The 26,200-nt window shown below is 42.3% G+C and overlaps 1 protein-coding gene across 1 annotated transcript in view; it reads right to left on the bottom strand.

Moving 5' to 3' along the window:
• The window catches only part of scg3 (secretogranin III), a 34,575-nt gene extending 9,456 nt beyond the window's left edge, over positions 1 to 25,119 (bottom strand). The window contains exons 1-9 of the mRNA XM_078241353.1: positions 24,777 to 25,119; positions 23,812 to 23,864; positions 23,438 to 23,477; positions 22,205 to 22,423; positions 21,522 to 21,664; positions 18,880 to 19,041; positions 14,058 to 14,241; positions 11,790 to 11,906; positions 82 to 165 (exon numbers count right to left, since the gene is read on the bottom strand). Of these exons, the coding sequence (XP_078097479.1) occupies positions 82 to 165; positions 11,790 to 11,906; positions 14,058 to 14,241; positions 18,880 to 19,041; positions 21,522 to 21,664; positions 22,205 to 22,423; positions 23,438 to 23,477; positions 23,812 to 23,864; positions 24,777 to 24,873 (1,099 nt within the window). The 5' untranslated portion in view covers positions 24,874 to 25,119. The remainder of the gene's footprint in view (positions 1 to 81; positions 166 to 11,789; positions 11,907 to 14,057; positions 14,242 to 18,879; positions 19,042 to 21,521; positions 21,665 to 22,204; positions 22,424 to 23,437; positions 23,478 to 23,811; positions 23,865 to 24,776) is intronic.
• Positions 25,120 to 26,200: the final 1,081 nt, after the last annotated feature.

Genomic DNA, 26,200 nt, shown 5'->3' with positions numbered 1-26,200 from the left:
TGATTTTCCATGCAGAACTTATATTCCTGGGCGGGGATATAATTGTTTCAATTTGCATGTGCATTTAGATCTCAGCTTTACCTGCTGTTTCCTTATTGATGGAGTAAGCCTTGCCTTTACCAAGCTTGTTCTTTGTCTGCACAGCTATCATTGCATCCAAATTCTCTGCAGGAAAAACAAGAGTTCATTTTGATACAAGTACAAAATGAGTCTCACTCATTTCAACCAATCTTTAAATATGCACTCTTAGACAATCTGGTGACAAGTTGGGTCCAGTGATCTGGGTTGTTTCTAGCCGAAGAGTAGTCATTTCCAAACGTTTTTTTCCCCTCTCTTCCCTCCCTCGCAAACAAATTCCTTTCCGGCAACCCTGGCGTAATATGTAAATTTTTAAAAAAATCTAAACAACATGTAAACTTGTCAACACTTTGGCAACATTCCCTCTTTAGTATATTTCTCAGAAGGCTAAGGAAATTTGGCATGTCCACAATGACTCGACAATTTTTACAGATGCACCACCATAGAAAGCATCCTTTCTGGATGAATCACAACTTGGTATGGCTCCTGCTCTGACCAAGATCACAAGAGGCTGCAAAGCGCTGTGAACGTAGCCCAGTCCTTACACAAACCAGCCTCCCATCCATTGACTCCATCTACACTTCCCGCTGTCTCAGAAAAGCAGCCAGCATAATCAAGGACTCCACAAACCCCGGACATTTTCTCTTCCACCTTCTTCTGTCAGGAAAAAGATACAAGGGTCTTAAAACACATACCATCAAACTCAAGAACAACTTCTTCCCTGCTGCCATCAGACTTTTGAACGGTCCTATCATATATTCAACTGATCTTTCTCTACACCCTACCTGTAACTGCAATACTATATTCTTCACCCTATCTTTTCCTTCTCCCCTATGTATTCTATGAACGGTATGTTTTGTCTGTATAGCGCACAAGAAACAATACTTTTCACTGTATACTAATGCATGTATCCACTCCCTCCACCACCGACGCTCAGTAGCAGCAGTGTGTACCATCTACAAGATGCACTGCAGCAATTCACCAAAGATCCTTAGACAGCACCTTCCAAACCCACGACCACTTCCATCTCGAAGGACAAGGGCATGAGATACATGGGAACACCACCACCTGCAAGTTCCCCTCCAAGTCACTCACCATCCTGACATTTTTACACCTCACTTTTCATCTTGGGGTTAATGGCAGGGGTAGATTAGTTTATTCAGAAACTGCCAGCGTAAATGACACTGCCTCAAATTGCCGTTCCTTCGCAGTCCCTGGGTCAAAATCCTGGAATTCCCTCCCTAACGGCATTGTGGGTCAACCCACAGAACATAGATTGCAGCGATTCAAGAAGGCAGCTCCCCACCACCTTCTCAAGGGCAACTAGGGATGGGCAATAAATGCTGGCCAGCCAGCGACGCCCATGTCCCATGAATCAATTAAGTGACAATAATAAATCAAATCACATTCCCTCAGTCGGATTCATGTAATTTTGGCTTCATCTTGACAGCTTGTCCAAACCTTCAGGAATAAATGATCTGGCCTTAATTTGACAGCACCCGATTGATGCACTAAGCTGATCCAGATGGACATTCCAAGCTCCTGATTAATACAGAAAATGTCCAAGGTGCAGATTTATCTCTGTTACTGCAACCTTTGATGCACTGATTATACAGCAGGCAAGCTTCTTTCAGTAACAGATTACACCGATGTCCCATTCCCCAACAGATGTTCAAGTCTTCAGAGAGAGACAGTTCCTACATTGCAGATCTCAAATAGTGGTGTCTGTTTTACCATCCTTGCTCCTCCCCACTAAAGATATACACCTGGATTTAATAAAAGATGCTGCATGCGCATATGTATAAGGAGCTACAGTTTTCAGGTGCTTAGTCTGAGTTAAATGAATTCATATTTAATTTACAATGTGTAACATGCAATGTAATTTAAATATAAATGCGGCTAATTATTACAAATTAGTTCACAGCTGTAGACAAATAAATGGCGATGAGACAGCTGGACCGCTACTCACCTCCATTTTTACACCTCACTTTTCATCTTGGGGTTAATGGCAGGAGTAGATTAGTTTATTCAGAAACTGCCAGCGTAAATGACACTGCCTCAAATTGAAATTAAAGCTACTGTTTCAAAGCAGGCCATTCAAGCACCTAATCACGGCTAAATCACATTAGTTGCTCAGCACCAACTGATTGCTAAGTAGACACACAGTCTGGACATAAATGGAGGCCCAGTATCTAGGCAACTAAGGCTTTTATCTGCTGATTCCTGTAGAATCATACAACACAGTCACTTTAGCTCCAATAGCAACTCGAATCCCGTGCACAGAGCATTCACATGAGCATTTTAATATTTGCAGTCCGGCACATTGCTGACTTTTATCAAACACCTCTGAGTAAATTTCGAAAGATTACTACTGGGTGTTGCTTTTCATTTTTATTACTTCCCTTTGTTTTGCCGGAATTTGCTTCACTGTACATCCATTTCAGTGGCGACTGTGGAACTTCATGATTAATACTGAAGCTTTCCTTGAATCGTTAAAAAAATCTGTGGATCTGTTTGGAAGATTTATGATATTGTGTATAACTCAACGTAAGGTTGCTGTTTAAAATATAGAATGCCTACAGTGCAGTAGGAGGCCGTTCTGCCAATTGAATCTGCACCGACTCTCTGACAGAGTACATTACCGAGGCCCTCTCCCCTGCCCGCTCCCAGTAACCCCACACATTTACCATGGTCAATCCCCCTAACCTACACATCTTTGGACACCAAGGGCCAATTTAACATGGCCAATCCAGCTAAACCTGCACATCTTTGGACTGTGGAAGGAAACCGGAGCACCCGGAGGAAACTCACACAGCCATGCAAACTCTACACAAACAGTCACCCAAGGCCAGGACTCAGGTCCCTGGTGCTGTGAGGCAGCAGTGCTAACCACTATAATTAAGTATGATTTAGTTCATCAGCCTGACATATTAGAACATTATTCAGGTTTATGATTTTTTAGCAAAAATAATATAATCAGAACATAAAATTGTTAGTTGTAACAATTATGTTGTCCTGTAACAAACAACTTAAATTACATTTTCCAATTCAATGGCTTATTGCATCAAGTTATAGGAGTGTATTGAATATGAGTGGACATGCATAAAGAAAGTTGAGGTGTTCAAATCCACCTCAGACTCATGGGTTCAAATCTCACCACTTCTAGTTGTAAACTGCCTTGGAAATATTTTGCTGTTCCTTCACTGTTACCGAGTCAAAATCCTGAAACTCCCTCCCCAACAGCACAGGGGTGGAGTTTCTCCTGTTCCATCCTAAATCTCTTTAATTTAATTTTATATCCAATGACCTCTCATTCTAAATCCCTTAACCACTGTAAGCAGACTGCTTCCACCTACTTTCAGTCTCAGCGATAATAAAGAGTTGGCCATTTAAGACTAAGATGATGAGAAATGTCATTACTTGAAGTGAACGGAAGCGGTTTGCAGCAGAGAACAGTGTGGGAAACCTTGACCTAGTTCCACTCACTATGAGAAACTGCCCTTAACTCCCACACTGTGACCTGTTTTCCAACAAGCTCTTCATTCAATTTGTTACCTTTCCTATAATTCCATCCTCCTTCCTCTTCTCTATTAGCCCCCTGTGCGGCACCTTGTTGATAGCATCCTGAAAAGCTATGTACACCACATCCATTGCATTTTCCCATCCAACTCTTCAAAGGATCAATCAGCGATTGATCGATGTGATGCAAGTGTCATTACCGCAAGATCCCACAAATGTTAGTGACATGAAGAAAATGCCAATGAGTCTGTGTTTGATAGCACTGGTTGAGAACGAAACGTTAGCCTGGACTTGCTGGTCCTCAAGCAACGATATTGGATGTTTAATGAGCAGACGCATAGGAATTCCAGTTCAAAGACTTATCTGAAGAATGGCACCAAGACTGCCTCGGTGCTGCACCAGTGCGCCAACCTCAATTAGGAGCTCAAACCCCTGGCATGAACCTCAAATCCACAGTTCTCCAGCTCAGTAATGATGCTGATGTCAACTGAGCTAAGCCAACACAAGTGACACAGTGATTAGCACTGCTGCCTCACAGCGCCAGGGACAAGGGTTCGATTCTGGCCTCGGGTCACTGTGTGTGGAGTTTGCACGTTCTCACCGTGTCTGTGTGGGTTTCCTCCAGGTGCTCCCATTTCCTCCCCACAGTTCAAAGATGTGCAGGTTAGGTGGACTGGCCATGCTAAATTGCCCCTTATTGTCCCAAGGTATGTAGGCTAGGAGGGTAAATATGTGAAGTTGCAGGAATAGGGCCCGGGTGGGATTCTCTGTTGACGAGTCAGTGCAGACTGGATGGGCTGAATGGCCTCCTTCTGCATTGTAGTGATTCTCCGCTTCTATTGTAACACTTGGGAGGCTGAGGGTGTGTGCGTGGCAATGACTATTTTCATTAAAATCACCTTATTTCAATATAGACTAAAATAACAAATACTAAAATGGAAACAGACACTCAACTAATATTTAACAATTTTATAATGTTTGCTTTTCTGCTTTCACTGTCTATCAATAAATCAGTCTTGAAATGGTGCACAGTACTGTCAATGAAAATATGGTATAGAATAGATGAAAACACTCTCTTTTGTGATGTTTGAAAAAGGCAGCCCTGTTAAAGTGCTTCACTTTAAAGGTTTGGCCGCAAAGCTTCTCCATCAATAAAATTAATATTTAATGTGAACTTGATACGTTTTCCAGTAAAATGTGTGTGTGCTATATTTATCAATGGCATCATAATGCTCCTATGTGCCCTTGCAATTGTGAAGGTGAATTTCAAAGTAATAACGCTGGTAGCTCATTGAACTTGATGCTGAAGGAATCGCTGTGAGGTTTCTCTGCGCTCCCCTATGTGGGATTCAATGTCACTGAGCCGAAAAGAAGACTGGAGCTGTGTAAGACGTGTGAATTGTGCCACAGGACGATTCCTAGCTCTCCTCACCACCTGCAAGTGCCAGACACTTTAATATTGCAGTTGATTTCTAGCTGTGCGGAGCCTGATTACTGTAATCACACTTCCCAGAGCTGTCCACCGATACCTTCCAATTACTTTGAATTGCATTGGACAAACATTTGAAGGATTGATTTCTTATCCCATGCCTGCAATTTTCAGATGGTGACAGACAGGCGATGGAACTGTGCACAGCCTAAATAATAGTTGAGGAACTTAATCTGCCAATCTTTCAATGTCTGTCCGGCATGATTTTTATTTTTCAAAACATTCTTACTTTTTTCTCTCGTGAATTGTATGATGGTACAATATGGTAGTACCATATTGTATAGTACGGGCGGCACGGTGGCACAGTGGTTAGCACTGCTGCCTCACAGTACCAGGGTCCCAGGTTCAATTCCGGCCTCAGGTCACTGTCTATGTGGAGTTTGCACATTCTTCCTGTGTCTGCTTGGGATTCCTCCGGGTGCTCTAGTTTCCTCCCACAGTCCAAAGATGTGTCGGTTAGGTTGATTGCTAAATTGACCCTAGTGCCAGGGGGTTTAGCAGGATAAACATGTGGAGTTACGGGAATAGGGCCGGGGTGGGATTGTGGTTGGTGCAGACTTGATGGGCCGAATGGCCTCCTTCTGCACTGTAGGGATTCTATGATATTCTAGTAGAAGAGTGAGAAAATAGTTAAAACCTAAGGAACATTGATAGAGTTGAAGGAAGATGCAGTAATCAATAGTTTTTGTTCTAAGATATTCACTAAGTGACCTTGGTTATATTAGGCGCTAGGTTTTAACCAGAGCGTTATAGTGAGGCTGGTACCTAATGTGATACATGATGTAAATTGATTTTTCGAGGGGTCAAATATGCTTGGGTTATTTTTCATCATCATAATATTGGCTGTCACTTGGCATAAGAGCAAGAGAAAGTCAAGAACAAGAAACAGTCATTTGACCTTCAAACTTGCCCCATGCAGTCTCTGTGCAAAATCACCCACTTATGAATTACCTCCAAACTCCACAGCCTATTTATTTCCCATTTTGGAAGATCCAAGTTAATTCCCCTACATCTCCCTGCAAGCACTTCAGGTGTACGCCTCTGTAACCACTTCCCGTTGCCTCGGAAAAGCAGCCAGCATAATTAAGGACCCCCTGCACCCGGGCATACTCTTTTCCATCGGAAAAAAGATACAAAAGTCTGAGATCATGTACCAACCGACTCAAGAACAGTTTCTTCCCTGCTGCCATCAGACATTTGAATGGATCTACCTTATATTAAGTTGATCTTTCTCTTCACCCGATTGGTAACTGTAACACTACATTCTGCACCCTCTCCTTTCCTTCTCCTCTATGTACTCTATGAACAGTATGCTTTGTCTGTATAGCACGCAAGAAACAATACTTTTCACTATATCCCAATACATGTGACAATAATAATTCAAATCAAATTAAATCCTATTCTCAACATATGAAGATACAATTTGCTTTTTAAAGGTTCCGAAATAAAAGCAGAACTACTGTGGTTGCTGGTAGTCTGAGATGAAGACAGAAAACGCCGGAAATATTCAGCAAGTCTGGTTGAGTTTGGAGCGAGAGAAGTAGGATTAATGTTTCAAGTCAATAACCTTTCATCAGAGCAATTACTGACAAAAGGTCATTCACTTGAAACACTAACCCTGTTTCTCGCGCTCCACAGATTTTGCCTGACCTGCTGAATTTTTTTCCAGCATTTTCTGTTTTTCTACTTCTCCAGAAGGATGTTTCAATAAAAAATAGAAAATGGGAACAGGAGTCAGCCATTTGGTCTTACGGGCCTCCTCTGCCATTCAATATGATCATGGCTGATCCTCTCTCTCAATGTCATACTCCTGTGTTCTCTCCATACCCTTTGACACCTTTAGAGTCTAGAAATCTATCTATTTCCTTCTTAAATATATTTAGTGACTTGGCCAACACAGCAGTCTGTGGTACCCTCTGAGTGAAGACATTTCTCCTCACCTCAGTCCTAAATGGCCTAGCCCGTAGCCTGAGATTGCGACCCCTTGTTCTAGACCCTCCAGCTGGAAGAAACAACATCTCTGCGTCCAGTCTGTCCAACTCGGTCAGAAATTTATATGTTTCATTTAGATCCCCTCTCATTCTTCTAATTTCCAGTGAACACAGACCCAGTCAACCCAATCTCCCCTCACGCCACAATCCTGCCATCCCAGGAACCAGTCTGATTAGCCTTTACTGCACTCCCACTATGGCAGGTATATCCTTTATTAGATAAGGAGACCAAAACTGCACACAATACTCCACGTGTGGTCTCACCAAGGCCCTGTTCAGTTGAAGAAATCCTTTTGTAATGAAGGCTCATGTACCATTTGCCTTCCTAACTGCTTGCTGTACCTGCATGCATGCTTCCAGTGACTGGTGTACAAGAACACACAGGTCCCTTTGTACGTCAACATTTCCCAATCTATCATTACATAATACTCTGCCATTCTGTTTCTTCACCCGAAGTGGATAACTTCACATTTATCCACATTATTTTGCGTCTGCTACATAATTGCCCACTCGCTCAACTTATCTAAATCACCATGAAACCTCAGAACATCCTCCTCACCACTCACCTTCCCATCAATTTCTGTGTCATCAGAAAACTTGGAAATAATACTTTTGGTTCCCTACTCCAAATCATTGATGAATATTGTGAATAGCTGGGGCCCAAGCACTGATCCCTGTGGGAGTCCACTAGTCACTGCCTGTCACTTCAAAAAAGACCCATTTATTCCTACTCTCTGTTTCCGCTCTGCTACCCAATTTTCAGTCCATGCCAATATATTACTCCCAATCCGATGTGCTTTGATTTTTGCACACTAACTGAGTTTGATATAAAATCATTGCAAAAATGTAGTGAAGTAAATTTATTCACACTAGAATGATTAAAAGTTAAAGTTTATTTATTAGTCACAAGAAGGCTTACATTGCAATTAAATTACTGTGAAAATCCCCTAGTTGCCACACTCAGGCGCCTGTTTGGGTACACTGAGGAAGAATTTAGCATGGCCAATGCACCTAATCAGCCCATCTTTCGGACTGTGGGAGGAAACCCACGCAGACACGGAGAGAACGTGCAAACTCCACAAAGTCAGTGAATCCAAGTTGGAAATCAAACCCAGGTCCCTGGCACTGTTACATATTTGCCCACTCACTCAACTTATCGTCTAATAGGCGGCTAACCGTTGTGCCACCATGCCGCCTATTAATTCTTGAGAGTGAAAACTGAAAAGTTACCAAGTGTAGCATAGTTGTTCAGACTAACGTTCTGTGTATGCACTTGTTTCCCAAGATTTTTAAAGCAGCTTTTATTGCTGACATCATGTTGGACTGAAATTCTTGGTTTAATTTTTTTTAGCGTAGCTCTTGCACTGTCACTCTTACTTGTATTATATATGTCAAGAACTCTATCATTAATATCATGATGAAGTATCCATCATTATCCTGTACATTTAGCACCTCAAATGACACACTATTAAACCAGAACTCTGTTCATTTATATCTAATTACATCTCAAATTGCTGAATCTGTGCTGTATTTGATGCCTCATTCTCTGACTTTTTATTCCATTCCCTGGGCTCTGTCCTCACTCACATTTTGTTCCTTTCTCATGTCAATGACCGTGGCAGCCAATCATCCAATTCTATCCTCTTAACAAACCATTTCGGTCGACATTCATCACAATGCTTCAGAAACATGCCTCCAGCCTGGACACCCCCCAAGTCCTCAATCACTATAATTTCATATTTTCTTTGTGAAGGCGGAAAAAGAAATTATAGTTCTTCCAATTTTTCAGACGTGCTTCATTCATGTTTCTTACAAATATGCCCAGCAGCCCTTCACCTCTGAAGACTTGGTGTTGAGTATTTGTTTCTATCAAGCATTCTTGGCTTTATTATTTCGTCAAACTTCATTTCTCAGTTCTCTTCCATTTCCAAGATGCTTTTATGCAAACTGTTTCTTTTACTCTCAACCACTCTTAATTCTATCTTAAATTAAAGTGTGCTCAAGACGTGAGCACTGATCTTGTACCTGAGAATGCTTTTCTGACATTTCCCTCATACAACCAAGAAACATTTTGCCATCTGATGGACAATCCCTCTCTCACCTTTTGTCCCCAATCTATTTCTCTTGATTGCAACAGTTTTATTTCTCTGTTTTTTTATCAGTTTTGCTATGATTGAGTGTCCCGGAGAGCTTGGCCTTTGTTGCTCCTTCCAAAGCTGCAAACATATAGACTCAAGCTCCCTCCCCATGGCATGAAATTGAAACCTTACTGCTTTGGTTGTTACACTTAGTTTTTACCGGGCTCCAAAACTGTCATACGAACGTGTGTACGAACAAACAAATTAGGGGCAGGAGTAAGCCACTTGGCCCCTCCTGCCTGCTCCGCCATTCAATAAGATCATGGCTGGTCTGACTGTGGTCTCAACTCCACGATCTGCCTACGCCCAATTAATTTTGACCCCCTTGCTAGTTAAGGGTCTATCTTAAAAATATTCACTTACCTAAAAATATTTAATGACTCTGCAGTCACTGTTTTCCAGGATTGAGAGCGCTAAAGACTCACCGCCGTCTGGAAATAAAATTCTTCTTTGTCTCTCTCTTTACCTCCCTTAATAGTTCCTCTTAAAATCCCTCAGCGGTTAAATCAGTCATTGGTGCCCTGCTGATTTGTCTTGCCTTCTGTTTACAGTACAATTTGAGCTGCCCTTTGTACAGTTTGCAATACAAACTTAAATGCATCATGAAAAAGTTCTGATAACTCTTATTTAGAAGATTTTAGGATGAGTTAAACTAAGCAGAAATAAGGGAGGCCATTCTGCCCATTTTAACCTGATAATCCATAAAAAAAACTTACATGCCCACTCATTGGGTGGGATTTTCCGGCCGTGCTTGCCCCAAGGCCGGAAAATCCTGCCCGAAGTCAACAGACATCTTGCCTCAAGACGGGAAAATTCTGCCCATCATGTTATCTACTGTATCCTGAGTGAATCTCAGGTTTTGCTCTCTGCTATCCTACTCTTGCCAACCATTACAAGTGTTAAAATCATGGAATCCCTATACTGCAGAGGGAGGCCATTTGGCCCACCAGGTCTGCACCAACTCATACCCAAGCTAACCCTGTAACCCCATGTATTTACACTGCAAATCCCACTAACCTATATATCTTAGGACACTAAGGGATAATGTAGCATGGCCAATCAACCCAACCTGCACACCTTTGGAGTGTGGGCTGGAACCCAGAGCACCCGAAGGAAACCCATTCAGACATGAGGAGAACATGCAAACTCCACACAGTCACCCAAGGCTGGAATTGAACCTGGGTCCCTGGTGCTGTGAGGCAGCAGTGCTAACCACTGTGCCACTGTCCCGCCCCCACTCATTTCCACTCTTGACCACTCTTTTCCTGCAGATGTTATTCATATCTCTTCTCTGAATTGTCCTATTGGCTTACATAATTTAGTTTAGAAATATAATTGAACTCTCTGCTTGAAATATTTTAAGGTGTACTTCTAGAATGCTGATGTAAGAAAGAGGACATCCATGTATGATTGAGGCTATTTTGAGAAATGGTATCCAGTTTTCTAAATTTAGGACTTTGACAGCATCCACTACAATGGAGTTGTAGCATCGCTTATCAAAATACCAGCTGGACGTAAACCCCACAGTCTAAGTTTAGGAACATGCATCATGAAATGAGAAAGGATCTTTCAGTCCATTCAGTCTACTCCTTTAAACAGGCTGTACACAATTAACACTGTCAATTTAATCTCCAGAGAGAAGTAAAAATGTTAAAGTGGAAACTGTCTGAAACTTCTACCTGACCTTCAAAAGCAATTGAACAAGAACCCATCAGATTAATATGATCATTGCAGAGTTTGAAACCAGCCATAGATGAAAATGCAACATTACAGCTTTCACATTAACAGGTAATGTTCCATTACATATTTGATCATTAGGCCCATGTAGAAGTTTTTTAAAAATTCATTCATGGAATGAGGGGCTGGGATTTTCTGCCCACGCTCACCCCAAGACTGGAAATCCCCGCCCCAGGTCAATGGACCTTTGCATGGTCTGTGTCCCCCCATTATGATTCCTGTGGCAAACGGGTTGGGAAAATTCTGCCCAGGAAGTCACTGGCAGCGCCAGCATTTATTGCCCATCTCTAATTACCCTTGAAGGGGGCATTTAAGAGTCAACCACATTGCTGTGGGACCTGAGTCACATGTAGTCCAGACCAGGTAAGGATGGCAGATTTTCTTCCCGAAAGGAAAGATGTTGGTTAACCTGATGGGTCTTTATAACAATCAATAATAATTTCATGGTCATCCTTAGACTTTTAAAAATTCATTCGGGGGACATGGGTGTCGCTGGCTGGGCCAGCATTTATTGCCCACCCCTAATTGCCTGAGGCCAGTTGGGAATCAACCACATTGCTATGGCTCTGGAGTCACACGTAGGCCAGACCAGGTAAGGACGGCAGATTTCCTTCCTTAAAGGACATTAGTGAACCAGATAGGTTTTCCTGACAATGGTTTCATAGCCATCAGTAGATTCTTAATTTCAGATATTCAAATTTCAGCATCTGCTATGGTGGGATTCGAACCCAGATCCCTGGAGTGTTACTCTGAGTCATTGGTCTAGTGACAATAGCAATACGTTATCGCCTCCCCCTTATTGTAGTAATGTAGTTTATGTATTAAATTTATTCTTACCCAAGTATGAAACACCTTCTTCAGGTGTTATAGTTCCATATTTCACCATCATCTTCACAAAATCGATTAAAGTCTTCATTATAGTTATTAATGTTTCTTTCTCCTTTGCATCTTGCTCTGTGTTAACAAGAGATTATTAGATGCGCTGCGTAATACATGTATACAACACTTGTTTTCAACAAACCAATGAACATAATGATGTTCATTGAAAATGCACATCTCAATATTTTGAACAGTACAGGGATGGTCTGATTGAAGTGAATTAATTGTTGACTCTTGTTCTGCATATTATTTTTCAGTGATTGAATGACATGAATAGTGTCCCTATAAATAATATGAGAGGCGACACGACACCAGGTTATAGTCCAACAAATACGTGCCAGCATTTATTGCCCATCTCTAATTACCTTGAAGAACGCATTTAAGAGTCAACCACATTGCTCTGGATATTTATAACAATCAATAATAATTTCATGGTCATCCTTAGACTTTTAATTCCGGATTTTTTTATTCATTCGTGGGACTTGGGCGTCGCTGGCTGTCCAGCATTTATTGCCCATCCCTAATTGCCTGACGGCAGTTGAGACTCAACCACATCGCTGTGGCTCTGTAGTCACATGTAGGCCAGACCAGGTTAGGACAGCAGATTTCCTTCCCTAAAGGACAATCACAAGCTTTCGGACCATTCACCTGACGAAGGAGCAGAGCTCCGAAAGCTTGTGATGTGAAATAAACCTGTTGGACTAGAAGCTGGTGTTGTGTGACCTCTCATCTTCTCAACTCAGTCCAACGCCGGCATCTCCACATTATAAATAATATGATGTAGGATATTGGTTCACAAAACGATATATTACTTACAATTTCTTGCTACTAAAACTCATTCGTAACGTGTAGCCAAACTCACCCAGCCATTTTCAGATGACCATATTGACAGCTGTCAGAACGTCCTTGCTGCAAAGGATGAATTCACTAATTCCTGGATTAAATGCTACTGTTCCCCTCATCTAGGCTGACTATCACCGCCACTTATGGAAACCTAGTTTTACAATTGCAACACTATAATCTGATATTAATATCAGATGGCATTAATAATTAAAGTAACAATCTGAGTTCTGAGATTAAACTAATGGGCCAGAATTTGTAGATGGCAGTGAAGGAATGGCGCTAGCCAGCATTCCCTCTTGCCCTTTCCCATAGATTTATGGATTCTTGCACTGGGTGTTCCTGTCAGACAGCAGACAGACGTACAGCACTTCTCGGGGCAATGCGGGATCTGTCTGAACAGACCAAGCAACTGTACATCTGCTTAACCAAGTGAGGTTGAAGAATTGTTAATAAACAGCACAAGGTGTGAACTGGGGTGGCAGTTGTAATGTTTCAGTGTTACATCAGATACAGAAAGCAAAAGAAAGATTTGACTAAGAAAGAGAAAAGAAAGAAAAATTGAAGAAAAAACATTTTAAAATCTCCAACAATAATTAAAATCTGAGGGAATGAGACCCCACACTTCTAAAGGTTAATTTTCAATAGCAGGATTTTGACAGTATTTAAGACTTAGAATGCCACCAAAATTTGTATATGCAGAAGGAGTTTTGTTTTAAATATGTCATAAATGGACATTCTTCTCTGAAAGTCTTTTTCACATCACGAGTTTAAAATCAAATTATTGTAGAAATATGCAAGAGCACATCTCATAAGACTAATTAACACAATGTTGTAAATTAAACTTCAACACAATGAAAAACTAAAAAAAACATTACACTGGAATTAACAATTTGTAATGTTTTCTGGCGAATTTAGTGTGTATATAACGGGAAAGTACAGCAACATCGTGTCGCTCTATGTATTTCAATAATGAATTTCTGGTAAGATATCATTCTCACACAGTTTTTGGAGGAGTAGTGATTGGTAGGCCGGATAGCTGGTTAGTTGTGCAGAGTGATGCCAACCGCATGGGTTCAATTCTCGTACCGGCTGAGGTTATTTGTGAAGGCCCCGCCTTCTCAACCTTGCCGCTCGCCTGAGATGTGGTGATCTTCAGATTAAATCACCACCGGTCAGCCCTCCCCGCTCAAAGAGGAGAGCAGCGTTTGGTCATCTGGGACAATGGCGACTTTACCTTTACACCTTGGACGGCAACTTCCCGATTTAGCCATTGAACTGTACATATGTATCACTGGGTGTTGCTGTCTGATTTACACATAAGGGTGAGCGCTGTTAACCTCACTGATATTTCTATCCCAAAATCTCTCCCAATGTCTTGATTACCTGTGTTCAAACTCTTCAGCAGGTTGTAGAAGTTTGGGAAATACTGCAGGTCATCCAGATCGTCAGTGGCAGAAGCACTACTTCTTTGATTCATGCTATTGGTTGAGATCCAATTGTTACCCAGAGTACCATCGTTCTCCTCTTTCACAAGGTCATCTGCATTCTTATTGGGCTTTCTAATTTTCTGTGGAAAGCGAGACAATGAAAAATTACACATATTCTCATAAGCGTCTGCTCAGTTGAGCCCGGCCATTCAGGAGCGAAATCAAGAAACATGTGCAGCACAGTGGCACGGTGGCACAGTGGTTAGCACTGCAGCCTCACAGGCCAGGGATCCGGGTTCGATTCCCGGCTTGTCTGTGCAGAATCTGCACGTTCTCCTCGTGTCTGCATGGGTTTCCTCCCACAGTCTGAAAGGCGTGCTGGTTGGGAGCATTGGCCATGCTAAATTCTCTCTCTGTGTACCCGAACAGGCACCAGAGTGTGGCAACTCGAGGATTTTCACAGTAACTTATAGAATCCTTACAGTGCAGAAGGAGGCCATTCGGCCCATTGAGTCTGCACCGACCACAACCCCACCGAGGCCCTATCCCCGTAACCCCGCATATTTACTCTGCTAATCCCTCTAATCTATGCATCCCGGTACACTAAGGGACAATTTAGCACGGCCAATTTACCTAACCCGTACGTCTTTGAACTGTGGGAGCAAACCGGAGCACCGGGAGGAAACCCACGCGAGACACGGGGAGAACGTGCAAACTCCACACAGACAGTGACCCAAGCCGGGAATTGAACCCAGGTCCCTGGAGCTGTGAGGCAGCAGTGCTAATGACTGTGCCACCCACTTTATTGCAGTGTTAATGTAAGTCTACTTGTGACACCAATAAGTTAATTTTAAACTTCAAACATGTTTTGCACATAAAGGGTGATAAGACATTTGTAACACCATCCGCCAAAAGGCTGTGGATGGTGGGACAGCTGGAGCTATCAAGATTGAATGAAATAGATTTTTTGTGGCCAACACATTCTGTGTTGGGTTGGGAATTTACATTGGCTGATTTAATTTGTTCTTCCCAAGTCCCTGCCTGAGAGGTAGATATTTGCGAAGGGGACTACATAACACCCAAAAATATAGTTTTGAGGAGATGGTTGCTTCCTTTCTTCCTTAAGTTAACATATACGAGAGTTGTATTAATTGGTGATCATATAATGAAATGGTGGCATTTTAGTTCATGTCAGCGTTTCCCATTGAAATGAATTCTTGACGTTGACCCAGATAAGCCATCAGTAATGATGATTTTCTGTTTAGAAAGGCTGAGGACTGAAGGAAGGAAGAACGAAGACTAGCTCTTGGCTGTTAGTTTAAAAAGTGAATTAGTAAAATCCTGAAAACAACAACCATTCATTCTCTGTCTTGAACTGTAGTCTGGCCTGGAAAGCATAAACAAGTGTAGTATATTTTCAGTTTCCTTTTCTCTTTTAAGATATGACAGCGTAACTCTTGCCTTATGGGGACTGCAGATGGAAGGTAATGCAATGTCCGTAGTTCTTTGAATGGTGTTGGCAACATGGTAAATATAAATATAATGCAGGTCATGCTATAATTAATGTCTTATTTTTTAAATAAAACAAGGGCATTGCACGTGTATTTTTTTTCCTTGCTGGATGCATTTTTGTCCTACATTGAAAGTGTTCCCATTTAGACATGTAACAAGTTCTGAAATCTTTTCACCTGAAGGTATGTCACAAGAATGAGTCATGCATCAACATTCTCTCCACCTCTACGAGGAGGCACTTGTCTCCGCTCACCGGCTAGCTGCAGTCATTTGGCTTAGAGAAGGAGTTCTATTGGTGGTGATATCATGAATCCTTGTCCTTTTGCTCCCGTGATGCAGTATGTTGGTGCTGCAGTATGCCTGTCTGTCACAATATAGCTGAACTGAACTTTAATGCGCACAAGTTAAGAAAACAAAGAACTCACATTGAAATAGCATATCCCCCAACGTCAGGATATAAGAAATAGGACATAATAAGAACTAGGAGCAGGAGTAGGCCATCTAGCCCCTCGAGCCTGCCCCGCCATTCAATAAGATCATGGCTGATCTGACGTGGATCAGTACCACTTACCCGCCTGATCCCCATAACCCTTAATTCCCTTACCGATCAGGAATCCATCCATCCGCGCTTTAAACATATTCAGCGAGGTAGCCCCCACCACCTCAGTGGGCAGAGAATTCCAGAGATTCACCACCCTCTGGGAGAAGAAGTTCCTCCTCAACTCTGTCTTAAACCGACCCCGCTTTATTTTGAGGCTGTGTCCTCTAGTTTTATCTTCCTTACTAAGTGGAAAGAATCTCTCCGCCTCCACCCTATCCAGCCCCCGCATTATCTTATAAGTCTCCATAAGATCCCCCCTCATCCTTCTAAACTCCAACGAGTACAAACCCAATCTCCTCAGCCTCTCCTCATAATCCAAACCCCTCATCTCCGGTATCAACCTGGTGAACCTTCTCTGCACTCCCTCCAATGCCAATATATCCTTCCTCATATAAGGGGACCAATACTGCACACAGTATTCCAGCTGCGGCCTCACCAATGCCCTGTACAGGTGCATCAAGACATCCCTGCTTTTATATTCTATCCCCCTCGCAATATAGGCCAACATCCCATTTGCCTTCTTGATCACCTGTTGTACCTGCAGACTGGGCTTTTGCGTCTCATGCACAAGGACCCCCAGGTCCCTTTGCACGGTAGCATGTTTTAATTTGTTTCCATTGAGATAATAATCCCATTTGTTATTATTTCCTCCAAAGTGTATAACCTCGCATTTCTCAACGTTATACTCCATTTGCCATATCCTCGCCCACTCACTCAGCCTGTCCAAATCTCTCTGCAGATCTTCTCCGTCCTCCACACGATTCACTTTTCCACTTATCTTTGTGTCGTCTGCAAACTTCGTTACCCTACACTCCGTCCAGGATTATGTCACAATTAAATTATTATGAATAATAAGCATTTTGTTTCTGCAATGTGGTCATTGTTGAAGGGAAATTTGGAAGACAATTTTCACATATCAAGATCCCAGAATCATCGAATCCCTCCAGTGCAGAAGAAGACCATTTGGCCCATCGAGTCTGCACTAACTATAATCCCACCCAGGCCCTATCCCGTAATCCCATGTATTTACCCTTCTAATTCCATGACACCAAGGGGCAATTTAGCACGGCCAATCAACCTAACCCGCATCTTTGGAGAAGCGGCATAAATTGGCAGAAAAGGGGGAAGATGGCGGTGTAGTGGTATTGTCACTGGCCTAGTAATCCAGGGTCATTGCTCCGGGAACCTGGGTTTGAATCCCACCACAGCAGGTGGTGAAATTTGAATTCAATAAAATCTAGAAGGCATTTTAAAAAGTCTAATGATGACCATGAAGCCACTGTCAATTATCATAAAACCCATCTGATTCACTAATGTCCTTTAGGAAACCAAATCTGCCATCCTTACCTGGTCTGGCCGACATGTGCCACCAGAACCACAGCAATGTGGTTGACTCTTAACTGCCCTCTGAAATGCCTAGCAAACCACTCAGCTCAAAGACATTTAGAGATGGGCAATAAATGCTGGCCCAGCCAAGGACGCCACGTCCCATGAATGAATAATAAAAACAAAATCTGCTTTGGTGATGTTAGTTAGGGACTAACAAGAAAACTCTGCACTGTAGGGATTCTATTATTTCTATGACTGGTCAATACCCCTCCAAAGAGAGCAGCTTTTAGATGAAGGGATTGTCTTAGGAGGAAAAATGAAGCTGGTTGGGCCTATACTCATTGGAGTTTAGAGGAATGAAAGGTGATCTTATTGAAACATGCAAGATTCTGAAGGGGATTGAGAGGTGAGATGCTGAAAGGGTGTTACACCTTATGGGGGAATCCATACTTTTGGCAGCTTAATTTCAGAACCATTTAAAAGGGAGATTAGGAGGAATTTCTTTTCTCGGAGGCTCAAGAATCTTTGGAATTTTCTGCTGTGCACTCTGGGTCACTGAATATATGATGTGGAGATGCCAGCGTTGGACTGGGGTAAGCACAGTAAGAGTTTTAACAACACCAGATTAAAGTCCAACAGGTTTATTTGGTAGCAAATGCCATTAGCTTTCAGAGTCCTGCTCCTTCGTCAGATGGAGTGGAAATCTGCTCACAAACAAGGCACACAGAGACACAAACTCAAGTTACAGAATACTGATTAGAATGCGAATCCTTACAGCTAATCAAGTCTTAAAGATACAGACAATGTGAGTGGAGGGAACATTAGGCACAGGTTAAAGAGTCTCTGTGTGCCTTGTTTGTGAGAAGATACCCACTCCATCTGACGAAGGAGCAGGACTCCGAAAGCTAATGGCATTTGCTACCAAATAAACCTGTTGGACTTTAACCTGGTGTTGTTAAAACTCTTACTGTGCTCACTGAATATACTCAAGGCTGAGATAGATTTTTGAACTACAATGGGAGTCAAGGGTTAGAGGGAACAGGCAGCAATTTGGAGTTGAGTCAAAGATCAGATCAGCTGTGCTATGATTGAGTGGCAGCGTATGCTGAAGGAACAGTCAGCCAAACTTCCTTTGTTCACATGTTAGTCTTATCTGACTACATAATGATCGATCGAACCTGTTCAGTCTGGGTTGAAGGTAAATATAACCCTCTTGATGGAGAATACACTCCACTCAGGCCAAAGCAATTAAACTTTCTGCAAAACAAGAATAATTGATATTGGAGCTATTTACTGATGAGGGAAGTAAATTCATAATTTGCTTTTATGAACTTGCCATTCTCTCCTCTTCTCTTTCATTCACATCATCGTCCACCTTCATACTCGGGTAATCAATATTTCCAGCCTCCACTTCATTCTTACTAGCTTCATTGGCAATAAGTTGTTGCAGAGCAGCTGCTACCTCATCCTCCAGATTGTAAGCCTGACTTTCTGTTATCTGGAACAAGAACATATTGACATTATAATCAGCATAAATAAGTAGTGAGTATATCAATAATGTTTCATTTTCTCTTTTTGTCTAACTACGCTGCTCTCACCCCCAAAAATAAAATACTGGTTCCTGTTGTACAGCTCCAGAGCCAATTGGCATCCTCTAATACTCTAGTCAAATGATCTTTCTTCATCTGGAGGGTTAGTTAAGATTTGAACAGTTATTTGACCATAAAGGACATATCATTGAAGCCTGATGCTCTTAGAATCATAGAATCTCTACGGTGCAGAAGGGGCCATTCAGCCCATTGAGTCTGCACCGACTCTCTGACAGAGTATCTTACCCAGGCCCACCACCCTGCCCTATCCCCGTACATTTACATGGCTAATCCATCTAGCCTACACATTTTGGGACACTAAGGGGTAATTTAGCATGGCCAATCCACCCAACCCACACATCTTTGGACTGTGGGAGGAAACCGGAGCACCTGGAGGCAACGCATGCAGACATGGGGAGAACATGCAAACTCCACTCAGACAGTCACCCGAGGCCGGAATTGAACCTGGGTCCCTGGCGCAGTGAGGCAGGAGTGCTAACCACCATGTCATCCTAACCATTCTCTCCCAACATTCACATTTTCTCGGATAGTGATCATAATGGGGAATCATGAGTAATCTTCCTGCTCCTATTTACCCAGAGAGCAGCAAGTGAATTTTGGACTTTCCTGGTTGACATAATTCAGTGCTACATAGGAAGAAATATTGACCAGCTGGGGGAGAGAGGAAGTAAGTTAAGGAGTTCCAGTTAAATTGAGGGGTTCACATAAAGTTACAGTATGGTGGAAGACATCCCTTAAAATCTGTACTAAACTAGGTTACAATTCAAACTATTATTATACATTGCAGATGACATAAAATCCATGTTTGTAGTGTTTCTGGTATTTAATAGAACTCTGCCTGAAAACAAAGTCAAGAAAATACCAGTTGCAACTTTTAGAATAAGGTGAAAGAACAAGCAAATGGGACAGATCAACAGGAAGAAATGACAGCAATTGAAATGGCAAAACTCCAGTAAATATAAAGACAAAGGCATTCCACTAGAGGAGGAAGAAAGGTAACTGAACAATCTCACCAGGAGGACCCAGAAATCAGGAGAAACGTCAGAGAGAAATAGAAATGCAAAAGAACAGAATTCTTTTTCCTCTCTTACCATTGGAACTTCCATTTTTATATCCGTATGTGTAGACACTGTTTACCTCTACACTTTTCTTAGTTCTAATGTTTATGCAGGGGGAAAGAGCCACACAAAAACCCTAACTTGCAAATAATAAAGAAGCATTCTTTCTCTAGAAATGCAAGTGATGTGCAGCTTCTGTCTGGGAAATTTAATTCCATCTCCTTTAGGTTGACATTAATCTCTCTACCCTCCCTATCCTGCCCTCAAGTAATTACATCTATCTTGTACTGCTGGGAGTTTCCACTTGATAAAAATGTAGAATAGAAACAGAAAATGCTGGAAAAACTCAGCAGGAGTTAATCTTTCCAGGGCAAAATGACTTTTCTTTAAAGAACTTTCTTCAGCACTTTTAAAAAAAATTTTAGATTTCTTGCATCCATGGTATTTTGCTTTTAGAATAACAATGTAATCTGTCTTCATTCTATGAATGAAGCGACCCACCATTTTGAAAGACTTGATGTATGATGAGCGTCTGAGCACTCTGGGTCTATACTCAATGCAGCTTAGAAGGATGACGGGGGATCTCATTGAAACTTAACAGAATACTGAAAGGACTGGATAGAGTGGATGTGGGGAAGATGTTTTCATTAGGAGAGACTAGGATCTGAGGGCACAGCATCAGAGTAAAGGGACGAACCTTTAGAACCGAGATGAGGAGGAATTTCTTCAGTCAGACGGTGGTGAATCTTTGGAATTCATTGTCACAGAAGGCTGTGTGGAGGCTAGCTCATTGAGTGTATTTAACACAGAGATAGATAGATTCTTGATTGGTAAGGGGATCAAAGGTTACAGGGAAAAGGCGGGAGAATGGGGTTGAGAAACAGATCAGCCATGATTGAATGACAGAGCAGACTCGATGGGCTGAATGGCCTAATTCTGCTCCTATATCCTTTGGTCTTTCCTAACCTGCAGCCCATGAAATTCAGCTGTTAATTAAATAACATCTCTTTTAAGGTTTTAGATGTATGGCCACGACATTTGTCTTCAAAGAATGCCTCATGTATTCTCAATTTTTATGTGAATTATGATTCTCTTGCAATTATTTGTCCATATCCTCGGGGCACATATGGAGCCCCAGTGATCTAGAAGAATGGCATTGAGTCATTCACCCGAGTGGATGTAAGATTATTCTATTTTATTATTCCATTATCCAGCTCTTGTCCACTGCCTGTATGATGAGTAGATGATAAAATGTGTTTTCTTGTTTGATAACAGAAAACATGTTTAGAATTGTAGCTTCAGGCACCTACCAGTCCCAGGTTTAGGAGCTTAGAGACGATTCTATCAAAAACCCCTCTATCGTTTTCTTCATAAATCCTGTTGGCGATCTTCTGGACAATGTCTTCAGCTGTTAAAGGTGTCCCGTCCAGTTGGTGAAGACCGTCGGGGTCATCTGCAAGGATAAACATCATTGGGTCATAATAATGTTTTAAGGTTTTGAGTTTGCTTTAGAATTCATGCAATAATAATGATGAATCCATGACAATTCAAATGCATTGCTCATAAGAGTTGGGTCAGATTTGTGTGGAACCAATTTATTTAGTTTATTTAAAGTTTATTTATTAGTGTCACAAGCAGGCTTACATTAACACTGCAATAAAGTTACTGTGAAAATCCTCTAGTCGCCACACTTCAGCACCTGTTTGGGTACACTGAGGGAGAATTTAGAATGGCCAATGCATCTAACCAGCACATCTTTCGGACTGTGGGAGGAAACCAGAGCACCCAGAAGAAATCCACGCAGACACGGGGAGAACATGCAGACTCGGCACAGACAGTGACCCAAGCCGGGAATCGAACCCGGGTTGCTGGCGCTGTGAGGTAGCAGTGCTAACCATTGTGCCACCGGGCCACCCATAGTGGCACGGTGGCACCAAGTGTGTTCTACACAAGTGGAAGGAAGGCAAAAAGAAAATTCATAAAATAGCAAGACCTTCATCTTTGTAATCCATTGCATTTTTGGTGGAATCGCCATAGTCCTCCGCTAGTCTTCTGCTTTTGGTTGAATCGGTGTGGCCGGAGGGAGGTGAGGATGCACCCAGGGTGTTTCCTGTGGCCTGGTCTCTCTTCTGACTCCTTTCTTTCTCAGCCAAGGACTTGAGCAGAAGGAAATCATCTGCAGCCGAATCATTCAGTTGCAAGGCTCTGTTCTCTGGAAGGGTAACAAATGGATATGGTGGGCAAAATGTGGGAAATAGCCAAGGGAGCAGCCGCCTGTGACACAAGAGTCATGTAATCAACACAGCTACAAGCATAGCAGTGTCCTGAATTTATATAGCGCCTTCAATGTTCCATTGTTTGGCACTAGGGAAGAAACTGAAGCATGGAGGGTGGGATTAGTGGGGTTTGGTTGGAAAGATGTGTTTCTGAGATGGTTTTTTAAAAAAAAGATGCAATAAAAGAGTAGAAATGTAGAGGGGTGTCAGACGAATTGAGTTTAAACTGGTGAAGTCAAAACAGAGAATGCTGGATAAACTCAACAGGCAGAAGAGAGAAAAACACAAAATTATAGAAGTTCTATGGATTCCAAATGTTAACTCTGTTTCTCTTTCCACAGACGCTGCCAGACCCGCTGAGTTTATCCAGCATTCTCTGTTTCTATTTGAGATTTCCAGTATTTTTCCAGCATTCTCTGTTTCTATTTGAGATTTCCAGTATTTTGCTTTTATTCCGGTGAAGGGGAAGGGCCGGAGGATGAAAGGATGTGATAGCGGGTGTATTTTTATTCCAATTCAATCAAATCAAGTCCAATTCAGAGTCTCAACAAGTTGAGACATTCCCGATCCAAGCTGACAAGACAGGGCTCTCACCTCCTGTCTTGGGCTTGATCTACATGATCTAAGCTGATTGGAGTAGGAATAGCTCTTCCTCCAAGGCTTGATCTCATTTGCATCTTAGCCAAAAGGCCGAGATGCCGCTTTAAAACATTGCTTCAACTGAAGCTAAAATGCAACCTCATGACTTCAACCAAGCACAGCATGTCGATACTACACTTGATCTTAGCCAAAAGGCCGAGAAGCGTAAGACTGAAGAATTTGCAAAGATGTAGGGGCAGGATGAGGCGTATTTGTAATGGACTTGTGCTATCCATTTTAGGTTTTTGGAGCGAACGGCTTACTTCTGTCTGTCAACCCCGTGCAAGATCTGTATAAAAAACAATATTAACCTGTTTGTGTTGACTGACTACTCCGCCCGGCTTCAGCAATCTGGAGGGAGACAGAAAAATAACATTTCAAAAGTGAATATTAACATTACCTTCTGGGTAAGTTGCTCCAAATCCACTTGGAGAGATTCAGACTCAGATTCACTGATACCCTTATGCCTTTTACCCACCAATACCCCCAAAAGGACGAGGTTTGAATTGGACTAAACCTTGCAATACACTCATTTTAAATCCGATTTGAAAAGGGAACAGAGTCGCTAATGATCAGGTTGCGAACACGTTCAATGAAACGATAAAGACTATCTTGGTGAAAATATGAACTCACATATCGGGGTTTGTTTCTTGAAGCAATGTGTTACAACGTTAAAATCACTGACCTGTTCCTCTACCGGTTTTTCCGCTGACAATTCCCGATTGTATTCAGCTTTGTCTGAAATAAATGGAAGAAGCAATGATTTTATCTGTGGTTGAGAGAAAGCAAATGCCTCTTTATATATATATATATATATATGAGCTCTCCAAACACCTTCCAGACTGATTATCAAATGAGCAACATTTATTGACACCAGGAACATCTGGAACGCTGACACTTAAAAATCTGATTTCAGCCAATTTCTACCAATTGTTTGACAATGATTATTTTTCTCAGCAAGTTCCAGTCTGCCTCACCAGCAAGTGTGGCGGATAGCTTTATTGCAGGCTACTGGATTGTACTGTAACAGCATTATTGATGAAGGCACACAGATTAGCAGCATTGCTTGACATGGGACCGTTTAATCGTTTAAAAAAAGCAACTATTTTCAGGTCAGGATTTGAGAAGTCTTTGTTCCATCCATTCATGTACCAGTGGCCCCAGTCCACGTCCAATGCTGAAGTTGCAGTGCAATGCTAATTGCGAATCCCAACCCCTTTATTTAACTTCTTTCATAATGTGGGGGCGGGGGGGGGGGGGATATTTCCAACCTCACCTCGGGAAAAAGCCCCGTTAATGTTTCTTAACAATCCTGGAGGCCGCGGTTGAAATCCTTCCGAAGTAGTTGCAGAGATCCCGAAACAGATTCTAGTAACTGCAGCCCACACCTCAACATTGGGTGGAGCAGTCTGTACATTTATTGTGATAAAATCGGACAAATTGGAAATAATAGCAACCCCACCCCTTACCCCATCCAATAGCAACCCCATTTCAACAGGATCAGTATCTGACACAAATATAGCTGCAGGAAAGAATATTTAACTGGGAGACCAAATTGAACTCAACTGCGGTCGTTTTAAGATATGAGATGGTCCAAGTACACACCCGGGTGCATCAGGAATGTGTCTTTTTTGCTTGCATTGGACCTACCTTTCAGTCCTGCAGGTGTAGGGAATGCCTGGATCTGGGATGACAGCAGTGCGAGCGCTTGGAGAGAGAGTGCCAACGCTGCATATTTGGAAGTCATTGTTGGAGAGAGAGTGGGCCAGGAGCCGCGGGGGAAGGAAGAAGGTGCTGATCTCGACGTCCTTTGCCGGGAGCTCTCCAGCACTCTGAGGCTGCGGGTGAACCGGCCGTCGCTTTCAGCACCTTGGAGAGCGCAGCGAGACGCTGTTGCTGTGCTGCGGCTGTTGGAGAGGGCTTGGTGCTGGAAACTGTTGTCTCTCTCTCTCTCTCGCTGACAGCTTTCAGAGGGCTGGACTCAAATCCACTCCTGTGCGTCAGCCCGCTGCCTACATGCGTCACTCCACATTACAAATAACGCCCCCCCCCCTCCTCCCAAAGACTCCAAAACAAGCGATCCGATGTTTCCATTTCATCCCCAATGCCCCGACAGCAGGAGATTTCCTGAGCTCTTTCATTACGGTCCTTCCCCCACAAAAGGCACCGAATCCCCAACAATTCCAGCCTCATACGTAAATCATTCAAATAAGGAGATGTTTTAAAGATAGCACCGCTCTCTTGCTCAGTGTTCCATTGACACAGATTAGCAGAACGATGATTAATGTCTGTAGAGCCCACATTTCCGAAGAGAATCTCAATATCCGGCTGCCATCCCTGAGTGGAGATCTGTCGCAAGAATGAATAAAAGGGATGAGGTATTGGGATTCTCCTGAAATCCTTCTCTTTCATCCAGGGCTCGTTGTAATGTTCCAATACCCTTAATACATAAGTCATCCAACTTCTTTTGTGTGCATATCCTAGAATATTTTAAAGTCTTATTTTATGCACATGCGAGAGTTTTTTTTAAAAGTCTTATTTGTTGCTCGTAGCAAAACAAAACAAAATCAAAACATTGCTAGGAATCTGAAGTTAAAAACCTCTGAACAAATTTGCACTCAGTGGTTCAGGCAGTATCGGCGGAGAGAGACACACGGAGGGGGGAAAAAGTAGCGTTTCTGGTCGACCTCATTTCATCTGAATTGGAAGGTATTGGAAATATTTTTTAAAAAACAATGCTAATATCAGAGCGAAGGCGGCTGTGGGAGGGAAAACAAGAGGGATAGCTGGAGGCTAAGGGTGACTAAATAGATGACAAAAGCCACGATGGTGGGAGTTAAGGGGTGTCAGCGAGAGTTCATAGCAGAGACAGTTTAGAGGTCTTTTATGGCTCGCGTTGTTTTGACCTAAGAATATAGAGGTGTTTAATAAAGGGGCAGAAATATCCTTATCAAATCTGAGGGAACTCTATTTTACCAAAGAAAATCCTGCATTTTAAATGAGTACTTTCAGCAAAAAATGCATTCAAAGAAAAAAGTAAAGTTTATTTATTAGTCACAAGTAAGGCTCTGCAA

The sequence above is a fragment of the Mustelus asterias genome, chromosome 24 (assembly GCF_964213995.1).
Source record: "Mustelus asterias chromosome 24, sMusAst1.hap1.1, whole genome shotgun sequence".
NCBI lineage: Eukaryota > Metazoa > Chordata > Chondrichthyes > Carcharhiniformes > Triakidae > Mustelus > Mustelus asterias.
This window is presented reverse-complemented; position numbering and strand designations above follow the sequence as displayed.